General features: G+C 36.9%; 1 protein-coding gene across 7 annotated transcripts in view; it reads right to left on the reverse strand.

Annotated features, from left to right (window-relative positions):
• The window catches only part of TRPC3 (transient receptor potential cation channel subfamily C member 3), a 69,677-nt gene that overhangs the window by 22,279 nt on the left and 27,657 nt on the right, over positions 1–19,741 (reverse strand). For all 7 annotated transcript variants that reach the window (XM_017497593.2, XM_017497592.2, XM_037727510.1 and 4 more), the window contains exons 4-7: positions 10,577–10,741; positions 7,069–7,285; positions 5,396–5,629; positions 2,574–2,838 (exon numbers count right to left, since the gene is read on the reverse strand). In XM_017497593.2, coding sequence (XP_017353082.1) covers positions 2,574–2,838; positions 5,396–5,629; positions 7,069–7,285; positions 10,577–10,741 — 881 coding nt within the window. The remainder of the gene's footprint in view (positions 1–2,573; positions 2,839–5,395; positions 5,630–7,068; positions 7,286–10,576; positions 10,742–19,741) is intronic.

A 19,741-nucleotide genomic window follows, 5' to 3' on the forward strand; every position in this document is an offset into this window, starting at 1 on the left:
TTTCTGAAGTTATCACTAAGTGAAAATTCTCTGAACTCCACAGGAGAAAGCTGAAGTCAAGTCACAATAACCATTCCTTTCTCCTAAAAAAATGGGAATTTGGTGTTTGATTTTGTAGCTGATTTAGAAATTTAAATAAAGTTTTCTATAGTAGAACAGAGTTGGGATTAAAATTATATACCCAATTTTTTAAAAGAACATAAAAACCTATTCCTTGCAGCATCATTTGCAGTGGAGAAGAATGAAAGTAATCTAAATATCCATCAGTAGAAGACAGGCCAAATAATACTGGTATATCCATACAAGGGAATGCTATGCAGCCACTGTGGGAAAAATGAGACAGACTGAGCTTCATGTGTTTATATAAAATTATATCGAAGATATAGTAAATGAAAAAAATGAGCTATAGCAAGTGTGAAATATTCTATCACTTAAATAAAAAAGAGGGCCATACAAATACTTATATTCTTTTTTATATAAAAGAATGCCTCTGAAAATATTGAAAAGAAACCATTGCCTCTGGGAACTAAGGAGAAGTAAGAGACTGGGCCAAGGTTAGGGAGAAGGACAGGCATTTCCCTGTAGATGCCTCTCTTTTTAAATTTTTTATCACAAGAATGTATCACCTATCTAGAAATATTTAACTGAAAATGAAGAGAAGGCAGCAGAATGAAAGGTTCCTGTTCTTTTCCCTAAATTAATAGAATCTACTTCCTGATTCTTCCATCACAACAATTAGCACTTAGGCCTTCTCCAGACGAATTACCTACTTTTGTCCCTTAAATGACCTTTGGCAACACGTATTTGGCTGGTTTTGTCATAGAACCAAATTGTAATCACTGGTGAACTAAATTAACAATCCCTAAAGATCTACACACATATAATTCCATTACACCTTCAAAAGTAAGTTTTTTTCCAGAAAAAGACTGGTAAAAATGGTAATTTTTAAATATGTTATAACAGATCCTAAATAACAATGAATTTTATAGATTTGTAGGCTTCAGTACTAGTTTATTCATTCATTCATACAACAAATGTTGATGGAGCACCTATTATGTTCTAGAAATTTTGCTACACCCTGAGGATGGATGGTTGAATAGCTCTGTTTCTAGAGAGTAACTCTCAATTATGAAACATTTGTGATGTTATGGCATAGATGCTGACAGGAGAGTAAGAAAAACTATAACCTCTTTATTCCTGCCATTTATTTAACTGCATCACAAAAATTCTCCTGCTCCTTCCTCTTGCTCCTTTGCAAACCTTGCTGCCCCTACCTTCTCTTCGAATCTATATGGAGTGCCTGTGTGGGAAGAGGGGGATAGTAAAAAAAGGAAAGGACACTGGCAGTTCTGAGCTCCTACTGTGGGCAAGAGGCTTTATATAACTCACCTTACATAATCGTCACGACAACCTTATTTAAACTTTATTGTGCTTATTTTAAAAATAAGGAGACTAACACTGAGAAATGTTCAGGAACTTAACCAAAAGCCACAGCTAGAAAACAGCAGAGATTGCTTTCAAATCCAGTTCTGCATGATTTTCAGCCTATGTCCTTTCTACTACATTGTATGACCACGTCCCTAGACAAAACAGTGAAGAAAATAGAATGTATAAAATGAGTTATGTATAACCATAGAGTTAAAAGGAAAAAGGGGGCAGGAGTTACAATATGTGCAGGATCTCTTTGTCATTTCCCTGCTGAGTTAAAAAAGATTTTCCTTCTTCTTCTTCATTACGATACAGTGAGTTTCAAGTCTCACCTCTAAGACCTGTTCTATAGTAACTATTTAAAAAAATTCATTTTAGAACAGTTGAGATGTCTACAAGGACTTGATATTCTACTTCAGCCTATAGAGTAGTTATTGAGTGTATAGTTTGTTTCCAGCTGTGGCATTATCGGGAACAAAGGGAAAGTAGGGAGGGTTTATAACCTCCCCAAGTGGAAGAACTGCAGTACAGAGGTGGGGGGCCCTACCTCCATGACATTCAAACACTATTGGGTGCAAAAAGATCTCACAATCTGAGTGTCTCGATGCTGAAGGAACTTAAAGGGAAAATGACTAAGGAAGCTTGATCAAGGAAGACTTCATGGAAGTGGTGAGTCTCCAGTGCAGAAACCAGTATGGCCAAAGGAAGACACTGGTATTACCATGATAGTGCGCTATAAAACATTTAGCTATAATTTCCTCTTACTCGACTCCCTGTACTGATTAATGAATACATTACAATAAAAGCTAATGCTTCCTTTCTGAAAGAAAAGTACTGGCTAAAAAATGATGAAACTAATTTTAATGTTATATGTAATGTAAGAGACATCCAGTATTAGAAATTTGTTATCCTGTTTTCTTCAAATAGCCAGTTTTGTCTAAGGTTTTTCCAAATTCTGATCCATTCTATGGTCAAATGCTGACTAAGCTCAGAGCAATGTAATCACACACAAGCACTGTTTTTAATGGATTCTTTTCTGCACTTAAAAACATCTTTATTACAATCAGAGAAATTTTTCCTTTGCTTCCTCTAGATTTGTTAAAATTTCTCCTAATTGTACCTTTATCATAAGATGTTTTACTTACGTGGTAAAAGCAGCATTTACTTTAGCCCCAAGGTAGTAAGAATAAAGTATGAACATGCCAATCATAAAGGCAAAAAACACCATGATAAAAAGGACCATGAACTTGAAGATGTCCTTTACAGTCCTTCCAAGAGAGATCTGCAGGGGGCCAAAGCTCTCATTTGCAGGGAGGATGTACGCAATCCGAGAGAAGCTGAGCACAACAGCTATGGCATAAAGGCCTTCAGATATAATCTGAGGGTCAGAAGGGAGCCATTTATCTCTAGCTAGAAAAAAAAAGAAAGAGATTAAAAATGGAGCTTTCTATTCATTTCCAACTACACAAAGCAAATACCTTAAATAGGATCTATCTTGTAGGTAGGTGGTTACCATTTCAGTTGAAGCTACTCTAGATTTAATTAACTGTCCAGGTACTATTTTGATCTTAAACCAGAAACATAAATTCTACATTACTTTCGATGGATTACTTACTATTAAAAAGATGCTAAGCTGACTTCACATTGAGCAGAAACAGAATAAAATACAAAACATGAAATGGTTAAAACACTTCGTTAGACATAGGCTGTATCCAGGATGACAAAAAACTAACTTGACTGATTTGTCCCTTCAGTTATTAGATTTACTGACTAGCGACTTTATCATCCTGTAGGCACAGCTGGAGTGTAATTTCTTTTCCATATTTTGTGGAAAAATTAGTTCAACCAACAGTTTATGCAAATAAAATATTTCGAGGAGTGAAAATGTCACTGAATCACAATGATGCTGATGATGTGATATCTAAGCAATATAACTTATCCCTAAAAAAAATGTAAAATGCCACTGAAGTAAAAAAATTTTGGATATAGATTCAGAATGAGGACCCCTAACAACCCTTTCAAGGTCACATTATGTCTGCAGCAGACCTGGCAGGTCAGTGAAATATTATGTGATTAATTTTGTGTAAACTGAGTCATTCCCAAAAGAATGGATGTATTGTAGACATCTGCAATAACAACAAAAATTAACATTTATTGATCAGTTCAGCCATTGTGGAAAGTACTTTGGAGATTTCTCAAAGAACTTTGAACTACCATTCAATTCAGCAACTCCATTCATGGGTATATATCCAAAATAAAACATTATTTTACCAAAACACACATGCACTTGCATCTTCATTGCAGCACTATTCACAATAGCTAAGATATGGCATCAACCTAGGTACTCATCGACAGTGGATTGGATACAGAAAATGTAGTATATCTATACCACTGAATACTATGAAGCCACAAAAAGGAACAACAATCATGGATGCAGCTGGAGGCCATTATCCTAAGTGAATTAATGCAGGAATAGAAAACCAAATATGGCAGGTTCTCACTTATAAGTGGAAGCTAAATATTGGGTACTCATGGACATAAACATAGCAACAATGAAATTGGAAATTACTAGAGGGAAGAGGAAAGGTGTGAAAAACTATCTATTGTGTATATGTTCAGTAACCAGGTAATGGGGTCATTCTTAGCTCTAAACCTTAGAATCATGAAATATACTAAGGTAACAAATCTGCACATGTACCCTCTGAATCCAAAATAAAAGTTTAAGAAATTAACATTTATTGAATGTTTAATATGTGTCAGATACTTCTTTCAATGACCCTATGGATGTGATACTATTATCCTCTTTTTAGAGAAACCAGACTTAGAAAAGTTAAAAACTTGATCAAAACAATACACATAGGAGGTAGGGAAGCCTTAATCCACAAATTCCCTTCCAGACAACAGTCACTAAATATACGTGAATAAATTTAAATAAATAGGTTATGAAATAGTCAAGATATATTACATAAAATACAATCTAAAATTAATTAATCAAATGGTGCTTATTTGAACAAGTCTCCTTGGTATATAAACATCTTTGCTTATGACAATAACAGAGGTGCTTAATTACATCGTATATTTCGGAGCTGAAGTCCAGCCTTCAATAACATTAACATGCTGCTTGTACTCATCACAGTGTGCCCTAATTATACCCATAAAAAATAATTCTTCACAACCAGAACACATTTAAACTCTGTGCCTGAGTTCCCTTACTTGTAAGATGAAAATTATACAATACTTTCATGAAATCTGAAGTCTTTTCCATATTTCAGATTTTACAATCATATACAAATTTGCTAACTATGGCTCCTCAATTTGGCCTCAAGGGAAAGGAGGCTAACATTACTTGTATGGGGCAAGGAAGGCATCAAGTCCTTTCACATAGGATGTCAGCTGAGGTCTCACTGACATAATATAGAGAAGTTTGGCATGAACCCCATTCCATGCCATGTGAACAGGACAACATTCTCTCCCCATATTCCTGCTGTTTCTCCAGGGCTTACATTCTCACGGTCACTTTAGAACCTACTTCCTGCCCCTGTTGAATTACTGTTCACTTTGCCTGCAGAGCAGTTTGACACTTTTTATTATCTTATCTCCTTGAATCCATGCTCTCAGGTACTTATCTTCCACATTCAAGCAGTTTATCAAACTATTTTTTCCCTAATTAAGACAGTCCCAATAGTAATTATCTTATAGGGTTAAAGATAATTTTCTTCCATCTTGCAACACTGTCTTTTTATAGCTATGGAAACTGACACACAGAGAAGCAAATTGACCTGAACAAGGTTACACAACAAGGCGGAGTCATAGCTTTGAAATGAATCGTTGTGTAGAGTTCCAAAGTTCATGCTTTCTCCACTGTCCATAGTAAATATTCAATACACCTATCATTGGCATTTCCTTCCAAAATGTGGTTCTGATACCTTTCCCAAAACAGAAGGGTACCCTGAAGCTAACAACTTACCATAAGTGAAATACTGTATCTCTGGTGGGAGTGTCACTTCGCTGAGGTCACTCTCTTGGACATAACTGTCCACATACTGTTGTGCCTTTGTTGCCTGAAGGAAAGCTAGGAATCTGGCTGTGAAAGCAGCAATGAAGATGGAGAGCATCCCAAAGTCGAGCACATTCCACAGCTGCAAAATGTATTCCCTAGGTCCTTCCAGCCAGAGCTCCTTACACTCAGACCACATCATTCCTGTCACAACAAATACAGAAGGTGCAGGTCAGATTTTACAGGCTACACCAAGAAGCCATTATTCTGTCCATCATCAGCCACTTCTCTGAAATACCCTACACATCAAGCGCTGTACTAGGCATCACAAAGCATTGACTCTATGGTCACTGAGGCCCTGGGCAGAGTTAAATGGAAGAAGCTCCTGCTAAGAAAATAATTCACTCCACCACATTAGAATTTGGAGAAGTACAGTCTACATGTGGCACCAGAAATGTCTTTATTCATGTAGAGGAGGTGGTAGAGGAGGGTGGGGACAAGGAAGAAGGAAAGGAAATAAGCAAGGAAGGCTCTTCAAGTCATCCCATAAGACTTTTGGAGAAGAAAATATGTTCTTATAAGATGACAATGGTTAGTTATCGAACCATAGTGATTAGTGGAGAAATAAGTCCCCAAGATTTTTAACAAGAAGAACAGTTTCCCAATAATCCTCTTATCCTCTCTCCTCATTTCCATGTCATGCTGGGAAGAAAGCAACATCATTTGAAAAAGATGAAACCCTTAAGTGGGTGGCCCTAGGACATTCTGAAGGAACTGAAAGCAGAAAATGAGGACAAAATAGTCCAACTTAACAAATTGTCCTGACTACAAAAAGGGAAAATATTGTGGAATTTAAAATATATATAATGGCTTAAAAGAAAATTTATAAAATAATTATATGACCTAGGCTGAGGCCACAGGAGTGAATGAGGAGAAGAACGAAACTACTAACTCAGAAAATGAGAAGATACCAAGAATTACACTGGATAAAAGAGAATGTGCAAAAATGACTTCGGATTAATCAGCAATAAACAACCTTGTTCCAGTTTCCATTTCTTAGCATGGAGCACAACAAATTATTTTCCTCACATTGCGTCAAATTCTTATTTTAACCTAGCTATTCAAAATGGGTTATTGTAAGTTGAAATAGGTTGGTGCAAAAGTAATTGCAGTTTTTGCCATTTTAAAAATAGTAAAAACCACAATTACTTTAGTACCCAACCTAATAACAAATATTCTGAAAATGGAAAGTCTCTTAAAATCTCTGGAACTAAAGCAACAGAGAAATTCTCTGTCGTCAATTGATAACCACTGGGTCATTTCATAAGTATTTCAATTAAATAATTGATCACAGAGAGTCACGTTTTAAAACTTATATCTTGTTCAATAATTGAAGTTAGATTTCTGAAACACAGTATATTTGTAATTAGGCTCATGTTACTCATGAAAAAATTTATTTAGTATTAAGGGATACCCTTTAGTATCACCTAGCTAGAAAATTATTTAATTATTTTGCTATTTAGCTTATCTTACAACAGTGATGTTATCGTCATATAAGATAATATTTTTTTCAATAGAAAATGACAATTATTTATATAATTACTTTTTGGTAGAAATTAGGGTACTTAAAATAAAAGGCTTACCAAGAACCCAGACCATAATTAGCATTTCAGTCCATGTAAACTGGGTGGTTTTCACCCTGAAGATCTGCTTGGGATAGTCAATAACCGTGATATTGGGCAGTGTGGTGATGCCTTCAAATCTGTCTGAGGCGTTGAACACAAGCAGTCCCAGGAAGATGATGAAAGAAGCTGCGTGTGCTACAAACTTCATAAAAGGGCTTCGCAGAATTTTCCCCAGCTGTAACAAAGCATAGAGGAAAAGTTTGCTTCAGAGAATCTGGCTTTCACTTGTGGCAGTTACAATACAGGATTTAAAAAAAAAATAGATGAAAGGAGAACACTCAAAATTCTGTTTCTGTTTCCAAAAAGCTCTACATTGTGAAAAATATTCTTTTAGGGGAATGCTTCCTCCAAAAATAATTTAATAAGTCTTCAAAATTCATGGTTTCTAAACGTTCAATTTGTCTTAGGGTAGGCTGCATTCACAGATGCACTCCTGGAAATCACAGAGCCCATACTGGTACTTGCTCTTATTTTTACAGAAAATAATATGCAAAGTCCAGATTTTTAGGGTCTAGGAAAAGAAACTTCAACTTTGTACTGTATAATTCTTTACCGCTTTGCAACTGAGATGTTATGATGAGCTTATAGACTCATATAAGACATTAAAAACCCTGTGATGATTAAAAAAATTACACTACACCCGGGCGCGGTGGCTCAAGCCTGTAATCCCAGCACTTTGGGAGGCCGAGGAGGGTGGAACACGAGGTCAAGAGATCGAGACCATCCTGGTCTACATGGTGAAACCCCGTCTCTACTAAAAATACAAAACATTAGCTGGGCATGGTGGCTCGTGCCTGTAATCCCAGCTACTCAGGAGGTTGAGGCAGGAGAATTGCCTGAACCCAGGAGGCGGAGGTTGCGGTGAGCTGAGATCGCGCCATTGCACTCCAGCCTGGGTAACAAGAGCGAAACTCCGTCTCAAAAAAGAAAAAAAAAGAAAAGTTACTACTACAGAAGTAAATTTTAGTTTTCATTCTAAATATTCCAAAATCAAGTTATACCTGGTACACTATAAAAAAGGCAGAAAATATTAGAATCAAGATCAACATTGTATCTGTTACTACCCCTAATGAGAAGAGGGAGATACACAATAATTAAAACCTCTAAGTAGGTTAACTTAATTGAAAGTGATCTCTGAGTTGGATAATCATGTAAATGGTACAAAAGGATTTCTAAAGTTCAGTTTATAATTATTTTAAGGTGACTCCTTTAAAATCCCCTATGATATAATGTCCTTAAAAGTCCCACGTTCTTGTGAAAATGAAAAACAATTCCTTCTGTCCCAAGGGCTTCCACAGTCCAAGAATTAGGTACATTTGGTAGATTTATCAAGTATGTTCTCTATTCTACACTCTCAAACCCTGCTTTTTAACTCACTCTATGACCTTATAAAGTAATGAAGTTCACATTTAAAGGACTGTAACTCCAAACAAAAGTTTTTGCAGGTCTAGAACCTTAATGTGATGTCAATAAATGATGAAGGAAATGTCTCGTATTTTCAGGATTGAGTATGAATGCACACAGACAAATGTCACATTTTCTATGTGAGACACAGAAAAAATAACACATTTACACATCACCTTGCTGTTATACAGCTGCAAAAAGGGCACATTTGGGGTAGCTTATCCCTAGCACATAGAAATTTCTTGGGAATTGCCAAGTCTGTTTCTCCTAAAGGTCAATCTTTTAAAACTTTAAATAACATGAAAAGAAAGCAGAATGCCAATCTCAAAAATGGGATCTACATGGAAAATTCTTGCTATGTTGCCGTTTTGCTGTAAGATAGGTGGTATATGGCAGCTATAAACATGAGCTCCGGGAATGGCTCAACCTCCACGTTTCCCTTCTCTGCAGAGCATTCCACAGTTGTACTTGTAAATGTGTAGGAAAAAAAGAAGTGAACCCCAAGATGTCAACTTCAAACCTGATGGAATGTTTTAACTGATTAAGCTCCCCTAAGAGACTTCTAAGCCTGAATTTTGCAACTCATTTCCTTCAGAAAGGAAAATTATTTGGATAGGATGTAGTTTTTGTTTTATTGCTTGCCCTCTCATATTATTTATAGTTTTTCATCTTTAGTGTTTATGTATTTGAAGAATCTTACTGTAATTTTCCATGATACATAACAAAAGTACTTAGTTGAGTTATCAAACATTATCAAAATGACAAATTTTCTGCCTTAGATTGCATGGGCAACTCAATGATGAAGTGAGATGGATGAATGTTCTCATACATCTATGGTGTTTTCAGAGCAGAACTCTGCCGGGGGAGACTGCTGAGCCAGAGAGATGGCAGATTTCCAGGATCATTTGTAAGTGCCCTTTACTCATTTTGCCTTGAAACTACCTCTGATTTAAACAAAATCAAATTTCAGAATATAAAAACAGGATTAAAGGATCTCAGCACAACTCTTTCTCTCTGGCAGTGCCCTTAATAACTGGTATGACTAGTATTCCTTCCTCATCTTGCTAGGGGATCTCTTGGGCACAACTAAACTGATTCTACATTGGCAAGTTGAGAGGAGAACGAAGGTACTAACCAAAATGATCCAAGCAAAACCAAATAAGCAATCTAAAAAAAATCTAAAACCCCAGAAACTAAATTCTACATTTTTTTTTTTTAAGACAGAGTCTTGCCCTGTCGCCCAGTCTGGAGTGCAGTGGCACGATCTCGGCTCACTGCAACCTCTGCCTCCTGGGTTCAAGTGATTCTCCTGCCTCAGCCTCCCAAGTAGGCGGGACTATAGGTGCGTGCCACCACACCTGGCTAATTTTTTGTATTTTTAGTAGAGACGGGGTTTCACTGTGTTAGCCATAATGGTCTTGATCTCCTGACCTCGTGATCCACCAGCCTTGGCCTCACAAAGTGCTGGGATTACAAGCATGAGCCACCATGCCCAGCCTAAATTCTACATTTTTAAGAACTGTCTGAATGAACAAAGGGCTAGGGGAACCTGACGTGCATTTTCTTGAAGACTTTGAATACCACCACTGTTCTCAACTGTGCTTCACATAATCAACCTTAGATTTCTTCTGACAGGTCCAAATGGGCTGCCCTTCTAGTTCCCAGCATAACTGTTTCTTGGTACTACTGCAGTCATGCTCTCCATTCCCGGGTCTGTCCACAGGCCAGCCCAGCTGACACTGTTAATAAGCTGTCAATAAAATCAATACAAGTACTACTTTGCTCAAGCAGCTTTTCCTTCTCTGTCTACCATGAGGATTTTTATCTTAAAAGCCTAAATATTTTATGCCTGAACATGTGATCTATCCCATTAGTACCAAATCCTTTTTCATCCTTTATTTGAATTGATCCAGTAATTAAAAAGCAAAATCTGTGTTCTTGAGTCAATTAACATTCAGCGTAAAACTGATAAGAGTATTAAGCATGAAGCTTTTACTTTTTTTTAATCCCAAAGAGACATGGTACACCAACCATAGAGGAAAGAGATGTAGAAAGCCTGTACCCTGCTACAAGGTGCAATCCAGTAGCCGATGGCCAGGAATGGAAGGCCCAGGGCCACAACCAGCACAACGAGACACTTGATTGCTATGGTCTGCTCCCTTAGGCCTGAGAGGTTTTCATACCAGATCGTCAAGAGCTGTTGCTGGCAGTTGGGATGAGCCACAAACTGTTGGGAGAGAGAGAGTTTGAGAAGGGAAGAGAAAGGTAAGTTTCCATACCATTGTCAATAGTTCAACTATTAAATGCATGTGCATCCTAAAGATATTAAAGCATAGGTACAGGAAGGTTCTGGTAATATTCTTTGCCTTCCCTCCATTTTTCAAAATTGTCTCAGAACTAATAGAAGAACTAGAATGGAAACGAGAAGGTAAAATTGGTGTTGTGCTTATCATAGTTCTTTTTGATGGAAACCCTCCATGATTCACAGATTTCTCTGTGGAAACTGGGTGACATCTGGTTTCTTTTGTAAAAATGTGTCCCATCTTGCTGTTGGCCAGCTTACTTGCATCCAGTTCAAAATGGAAAAGAAAAAAAGTCACTTGGTTTATTGCAGACTATAGCTAAAAGAGAAATGTGTGAAGTTTTGTGAGCAACCCCTAAAATGCTGCATGTATAAAAAATATGTGCATGATGCACCCTTTTGTAATTATGTACTATTACTGCAAATCTGTAAAAGGTCTGAAAAATAATCAATGGACTTGCAAGTAGTATGCTGGGTCCACACATGCACTGCTTCCAGGAACTGGCATCAAATGCCACTTCCCTCCTGCCCTCTTTTTGATTCCTTCCTTTATCAAAAGGTCAAAAGAACATGACTATTTATCTTCAGCAGTTCTTTAATAACTACAATTCTAATCAGGAAAAATGAGCAAATTATACTTATTTCAGTCCAGCCATTTGATTTTGTTAAGTTATCCGCCTGCATCATTTAGAAGGACTGTGATTTCTTTAAAACCCTGTCCGTATTCAAGAAGCAGAATATTATTTGTAGTCAGGCCCATGTAAAGGTCCCTATGCCAAAAGCTGCCCATTTGTAGCTAGATATGCCTTTTTTTGAATGGCCGTATGCACTTTGTCCAAGCTCAGGAATTCAGACATCAACTATGAGTGACAACATATTTTTTAAAGGAGTTTTTAATAACACAAAAATCAAGGTGTCACTGTCTTCTAAAAAACAGAATAAACAATAACAATGAGCCTGTTAAGAAATACCCATGAAATGTTTTGGGGAACTCTAAGAAACACAGTAGCTGCAGTTCCTACTGGTCAGAGGTTCCTCTTTAATCAAGCTCTAATTAATGATTCTGATGATTCTTAGTAACTCCAGGCAATTCCTAGAGTTACTAATATTTGGCTATTTATCAAAGCCCACTTACAAGAAAATGCACAGGGTTCCACTGACTGGTGCACAGTTTCCTGTCAACAATTTTAATTAAAAAAGAAAGTCTCATCTCCCAGGGCAGGCAATGGAGGTGCAATTTCCTGAAATCCCTGCTTTTGCCCCCGGAGTGCACCCAGTAGAGAAGCCCACTGATGTCTGCACTGGTGGCTGCCTCTGCTCCACCATACAGGGGAACTAAACTACCCACAGACAGAGGTGGTGAGAAAAAATTGACAAATATTAGATTTGAAATACTTAACTGAGTTCTTTCCCGTAGTACTAATTAGTAGTGTTTGGCGGATCTAAAGTACTACAAAGAAGATGCTACTTTTTCTTGTTTGATGATTCAATGTGAAAAACATATTATTATGGACAAAATGTCTGTGTCCCCCAAAATTCACATGTTGAAATTCTAAGCCTCCCCCAAAATTCGTATGTTGACATTCTAAGCCTCAATGTGATGAGTAGTAGGAAGCCAGGCTTTGGGGATGTAATTATATCATGAGGGAGTAGCCTTCATGAATGGGATTTGTGCTCTGATAGGAAAAGGCCAGAGAGCTCACTCTCTTTCTGCCATGTGAAGATTCAATGAGAAGTCAGCAGTCTGCAATCCCAAAGAGAGCCCTCACCAGATCTTCACCATGCCTATTTTGGATTTCCAGCCTCCAGATCTGTGAGAAATAAATTTCTGTTGTTTATAAACTACCCAGCCTATGGTACTTAGTTACAGCAGCCTGAACTAAGAAGCATATTTTATCATGCGAGTTCCTTTCCATTCAGTTTTCACGATCCCAGGTCCTGATTTTCAGTAGCTGCTAGTTGCTAAGGATATATTAGATCTTCTCTCCAAACCCAAGATTTTGTCATTTTTCCAAGGTTCTAATTTTTGAAAACAGCATTTCACAGACCAATGCTGTCATTATTTGAACTCATGAATATAATCAAGGTTGAAGGCTTCCTAAGTATATGTGACAACTTCCTAGGATTCTTGTTGAGAACTTCAAAATTCCACTTCTGCCCCAGTACTATATTTAGATCATTTCCTTCCTGCTTCACCTCTCCCTCTATGGTCCCTAAATGTCCTTTATTCATTCATTCATTTATTCACTCATCAAAATGCCTTAAGCCCCTTCTATGATCCTGGAAGTATATTGGGCAAGTATATTGCTACAAGAAGATGAAAATGGAAATATCAGAGTTGAATTAATTAATAAGTAGTCATTGTTCTAGGGTACACAGTAAGCTTTCAATAGATACAAAATAAGGTATTATAACTGACACTTCAACTCATATGCTTGTCAAGATGCCTAATCAGAATTTAAAATAGTCTTAATTTGAATGTTGGTACAAGCATCCTGATATTTGGAGGATCTGTATTTGTGGGAAGTTAGATGGATATAAATAAAAGGTATCCCTGGTGACCACAGCCAGGCTAAGCTTAAGACAGGTAATGGTGCATTCAGGGTAAACTACAGGTGGAGCATATAATGTCGCCAAATCAGATTACCACTTAGGAAATCAACAATGCAGTTTTTAGACCAAGGGTTTCTGTAGGAAACAAAATCCCCATGAAGTTAAGAGGCAGGTGGGCATGTGTCTATATAGAATTGATGGACAAATTTCCCTTTTGTGAGTGTTTGGTAGCTATCGTTTGAATGTGTCTCCTCCAAAAATCAGGTACTGTCAATGTGGCAGAGTTAACAGGTAGGGCCTTCAAGAGGTGATTAGGCCATGAGGGCTGCTCCCTTGTTAATGGTATTAAGACCCTTATAAAAGAGGCAAAAGAGGCTTCATGCAGCATCCAGCTACTTTGCTCTTCTACTCTTCTGCCATGTGAGGACACAGTGTTTCTCCCCTCTGGAGGATGCAGCCTTCACCAGACTATCAAACTTGTCAGTGCCTTGATCTTGGACTTCCCAGACTCCAGAACTATGAAGAATAAAGTTTTGTTCTTATAAATGTCTCCACCTCAGGCATTCTGTTATAACAATGCAAATAGACTGAGGCACTGGTCGTTCTTAGGTTTTAAACTCTTGAGATCAGAAATACTAATGTTATAGTATATCTCCCTTTCCTCCTCCTCCTCCTCCTTGGACTAATCTTTAAATTTGAAGATGTGCTTTATGCCATTAATTACATATTTATTAATATTGCATAGCTTCAAAGACTTGATGAAATCAGTCCTTTCCATATGGCATACATATGATCATCAATCTTTAACTTGATGTACAACAGTGCAAACACTCTACATTAAGTAGTGACCAAAATTGTGGTGTTTGCATTTTGCCTGTTACCCTTTAAAATTCAGCTTACCAGGTCTATTTCCTGTACGTCTAAGTCTACTCATTTTTTTTTTTTTTGAGATAATTATACACCAGCTCATGGACTTGTTGATTCTGTTTCATCCACACAAACAATTTTCCTCCAATGAGTTAAAATCCTAATGCAAGTTCACAAGGAACATTTCAAAAAAGAAAGTGAAGCCAGTACAGTAATAATAAGTGAAGGCAAAAAAGCTAATCCCTTTAGGAGATAAGTTTCGCTCTTTTCAATGCCTTCGAAATAAGGCAATGACCTTTATACCTTAAAACTGTTTTACCTCCTGAAAAATCTCCTTATGTTACTACACCAGTTACGCCCAGCTGGATAAAATTTATATGCTGTTTCCTAACTTCAGTGCACCAACAAATTGAAGTCATCACAAAACTAATACCCTTACTTGGAGTTTTCTGATTTAAAAAGAGAATGTTTGACACAGAAAATCTTAATCTTTCAATTGAGCAAAAAGCATGTAGAACAAATGCTTTTTCTTGCCAAATGACTAATAGATTATAAACTGAACCACTGATTAGGACAGGTTAGGGAAAACAATCACATTTTTAACTTAAAAATTAATTCATATTACATCATTTTTCATCAAATCAGCCTTCACAAGACCTGTTTTCATGGGAATACAGTATGTGTAAAAACACGGTAGGAACTCTGGTAGGAACTCCGGATTTGTTTTAAATGACACTGTGAGAGCCATAATTCATACAATTTAAAGGAAAATATTCTTGTAAATAAAAACTAGGCTATTCGACTTCTTTTTAAAACTCACTGAATTGTGAAATATAAACCCAAAATTTATATTGCACAGATTTTCTGTATTTTCAAACTTGCTGAGTACAAAATGCTCTGTTATCTCATGGTGCCTGGGGACAGACCAAGACAAGAGGCCACACAGTGCAGGACCTAGGACTGTGCCGGCCAGCACACCACCCCAAAGTCTCGGTGGTATATTTACCAATCTCTCATTATCTTTCTTTAATTCTGGGCTTTCCCTGTGCACTTTTTGCACAGTAAGTAGATACACAATGGATAATTTTATCCTGTGTATACTGCTGTATGTTTCTTTTTAGAATGCCTTTTCTATATTTAAATCTAATCCTACTATGGAGGAAATATTAATAGGAGAACAGAAAGGAAGAACTCAGGAAATGTTTTCCTTCTCTTTCTGAGAGCCCAGTTTTCCAGATTCAACAGTCTACCAACCTCTAGTATCTTTTGTCAAAAACTTTCTCACAATAGACATAGCTCATGGTGAAGTAGGTAGAATTTTGGTTATTTCTATGGTGAGGAGTGGATTAATGTTCAGCTGCACATATTGGGGATTCTGTGAGCTTCCCCAATATCACTTATTAAATTCCTTCCTGCTTAAATGGCTATGGTCTCTTACTAAGGACTTGATCCAGTATAAGGGGCATGAAATCTGTCTTTGATAACTGAGGACTAACTTGCTTCAGAGTCATCACTCTGGGTATGAATTTTCATAATGTAGAAATGGCATTATTAGTAGCTAATACTTATTGAGCAATCACCATGTACTACTCTGTGTTAATTACTCCTACCTCACAGAGCAGGATAGAGGTAGAGTCAGAAATAGAATTCAAGACTTTTGGGAGCGGGGACAAATAGTCCATTATTCTAATTAAACAAAATTCGTGTTTTTGCCTAAAAATTAATTTTCTTGTACCCATTTTCAGAAAATCAAATTTCATCTTCCAATCTATTCCATTCTCTTTCCAAAGAATAATATAGGTATTTCTGTAAATAGTGTTTACTATCCTTCCAGTTTTATAATTTACCTTAGAGACCCCTTAAAAATGATTTTAGGCTGTGCCCAGTGGCTCACACCTGTAATCCCAGTACTCTGAGAGGCCAAGGCAGGCGGATCACTTAAGGTCAGGAGTTTGAGAGCAGCCTGGCCAACATGGTAAAACCCCATCTCTACTAAAAATACAAAAATTAGCCAGGCATGGTGATGGGTGCCTGTAATCCCAGCTACTCAGGAGGCTGAGGCAGGAGAATTGCTTGAACCCAATAGGCAGAGGTTGCAGTGAGCCGAGATCTCGCCACTGCATTCCAGCCTGGGCAACAGAATAAGACTCCATCTCAAAAAAGAAAAAAAAAAAAGACTTTAGGATGAATAATCTTCAAAATCAATTCCATGTTAGTAAAGATGCAGGCATATGGTTGCTGTTTTACTATAATCATTCAGCACTGTAAATTTTTATTCTTTGTTAGTTTGAGAGAGGGAAAATGGTATTTGTACATTAATATATGTTACATTAGTATCACTAGAAGGTCTGAAAATTTTAAATATGCTTTTAGCCATCTGAATTTTCTCTTCTGTGACATGCCTATTCTAACCTTTTGCTGATTTTTCTATGGGGCTCTGGATGTTTTCCCTGCAAATTTGAGTTCTTGGGATATTAAGAAGATCAATCTTTTGTGAGTTATAATCAAAAAGAACATTTTTCCCAGTTTGCCTTTCACTTTTTTGTTTATAATCTTTCTGATATCGTACAGAGGTTTTACATTATATGTGGCCAGCTTATTTATATTTTTGCTTTGTGATTTCTTCACTTTTATATTAGAAAGTTCCTTGTGACATAAACACTAAATTCATGGCCATATATCTCCTATTCTGGTGTTTTGTGTTTTCATTTTCTGGATTAACTGTCACTGAGTTCTGTAAGGCCTGGGTTGAACTCACGCTTTGATTTCTAGGGAAGACCAGAGCTCTGGGAATCCTGAGCCCAGTTAGAAGCCAACAGACTCAGAATCAGAGTTGGGAGTAGATCTTAGACAGAGGGTAGAAAAAGGACTTCCTGAGTCTCATATGTGGCTATATGGCTTACCATTAGATAAGAATGGTTTCCTTGGTGAAGTTAAGGGTTGATTTGAATAAATCTGAGTTTATTATGTTATCAGTCCATAACATATAAAATTATCTTGAAATTCCAGTGGCTTGCATATGGCTGTAGATTACCTCTGTGACAGAATGGGCAGGGTTTGTGTATCATTATAACCCAGGACCTGGTTTTGCTTGGAGACTAGAAATGAGATGGTGGGAAAAGGAAGCAGCAGGAGTGGGTGGGGTGATATTTTTTTCTCTTTGTGAGAATGAGGATGGGTGGGTATTGAGTGAAAATGAAGGAAATCTTTGAAAGGAAGAAAGAAAGGAGGAATTAGGGCTTTGGAGTATTTTAGAATAGAATTCTTACACACATTTATTATTCTAGAATAGAATTCCTACACACATTTATTGAGTGACGATTCCAAATCAAAGACTTTACTCTAATTAATACTTCTTTTATTGCATAAAACAAACAAAACCATAAAGGTTTGCAAAGTCCTAAATCTCCTTACAGTTCTAAACATTACTTTTTGTTTCCTGGTGGTTGACTGATATCAATTTATTATTAACGACATTTCATACATTGTAATCTACATGTCAATTTATTTAAAATTAACATGCAGGAAGACATAAACTCTGCAAGGCAGTTTAGTTGACAGAAGCACAAGTGTAGATAAGCTGTCTTTGCTCATATGACACTTTCAAAGCAATGATTAAAAACCAGTGACAGCTGAAATCAATTCTCTCAGGTGCCAAAGAAAAGAGATACATATTGCAGGATGTGTGAATATACGTCCAGACAGATTTCTAAAAAACAGTTTACTATTGATCTTGTTCAAAATTATCCCTGTCCCTCAATATATTAACAAAACCTCAATCAGCAAGAACACTCTAAGAGGAGGTCAATCTAGCCAATTTAATTATCTTGTAACATACTTTCCTTGAAAAGTTGTTTTATTTCAATCTTTACTGAGAATCTTCACATCTGATTGTCTTATGAAGTAATGCAGAGATTTGCCGTTAAATGGCTGACCAAAATCTTGCAAATACTATGGGTAGAAGTTTCTACATTGTGGTAGTAGAATTGTTTGTGTCAGAAGAGAGAGAGATGGAGAGGTGGGGAGAGAGAAAGAGGAGAAAGAGACAGAAACAGACAGCAGGAGTGAGATTTTCTTATCCTCACTGGCTCTAGAGTGCAAACACTGGCTTAGGCTCCACTGATCAGAGGCATTTTGGCCAGTGGAAGGGGCCATATGAAAACAGGCTGGATTCAGAGCATCCTCTCTGCTGATATGGGAGCAGCAGAGGCAGAATTGTTCTGTTTGGGTCATAGAAACTCCCTTAACAGGTCAATGCTGGGCCTGGTTCTGGGTGAGGTTTTTGGAAGCACAGCTTAGATAAACTTGTTCTTCTACCTCTTCTTAGGATTCTGTGAGCTTCCCCAATATCACTTATTAAATTCCTTCCTGCTTAAATGGCTATGGTCTCTTACTAAGGACTTAACAAGGGGCATGAAATCTGTCTTTGATAACTGAAGACTAACTTGCTTGAGAGTCATCACTCTGGATATGAATTTTCATAATGTAGAAATGGCATTATTAGTAGCAAATACTTATTGAGCAATCACCATGTACTACTCTGTGCTAATTACTTTACATGCATTATCTCATGCAATCCTTAAACAAATGAATAAGTAGGTACAACTATTGTCTTCACTTTACTAGTGAGCAGATGGAGGCATGATGGTTAGGTGACTTGCCCATGGTCACACAGGGAGCACATGGGGATGTCAGGACCTCAGTCCTTACAGGTTGGCTCTAGTGCCTGACTTCTTAAGCACCATGTCACACTGCAGAAAAGACAGAACACTTGGCTCTTTGTAAATTGAATAGCTTCATAAATCCAGAGCTGATCACAGTTTATTTCCTTGTGATTTATCAGTTTCTCTTAAAGTACAAATAAATCTATTATATAACATGTATAAATTGTTAGATTCTGGACAACTGAGATATTTATTATTGTGAAACATTATAACTATAATTTTTATGAATTACCTAAAAGCCCCATACAAATTAGAAATAGATACACATAAAAGTTTTTCTGCAGTAATCAGAGTAAAAAAATCATAATTTTTATTTCTGGCACCTACATAACCAACTTCATAGTTGTGTGACCTTAGACATGTCATTGAAGCTTGGCAATCCTCAGTTTCCTTGTAGAATAGAAACCCCGTCATCTATCTGACCTAATCAAATAGATAAAATGAATAATAACATAGGCTTACTGCAAGGATTCACATAAGAATGTAAAAGTGCCTTACAACAATGTATACAAGTAACAGATCATATTATTAATTGTATTGTAATTAAGTTTACAGAATGCTTTTGCCTATCTTAACCCATTTAAATTCCACCAAAACCCTTAGATAAGAGATATTATCTTCCTTGTGTATGAGGAACTGAAATTTAAAAATTTATGACGTATTCAAGGTCCCACCATGGGTAAAAAGTAGAAAGGATCAGAAGCTAGACATTTAACTTGCAACTTTACCCCCCACAAAAAAATCTTTCATCAATAGTATGTTGTTTTTTTTTTTTTTTTTT

The sequence above is a fragment of the Cebus imitator genome, unplaced genomic scaffold, assembly GCF_001604975.1.
Source record: "Cebus imitator isolate Cc_AM_T3 unplaced genomic scaffold, Cebus_imitator-1.0 Scaffold233, whole genome shotgun sequence".
NCBI lineage: Eukaryota > Metazoa > Chordata > Mammalia > Primates > Cebidae > Cebus > Cebus imitator.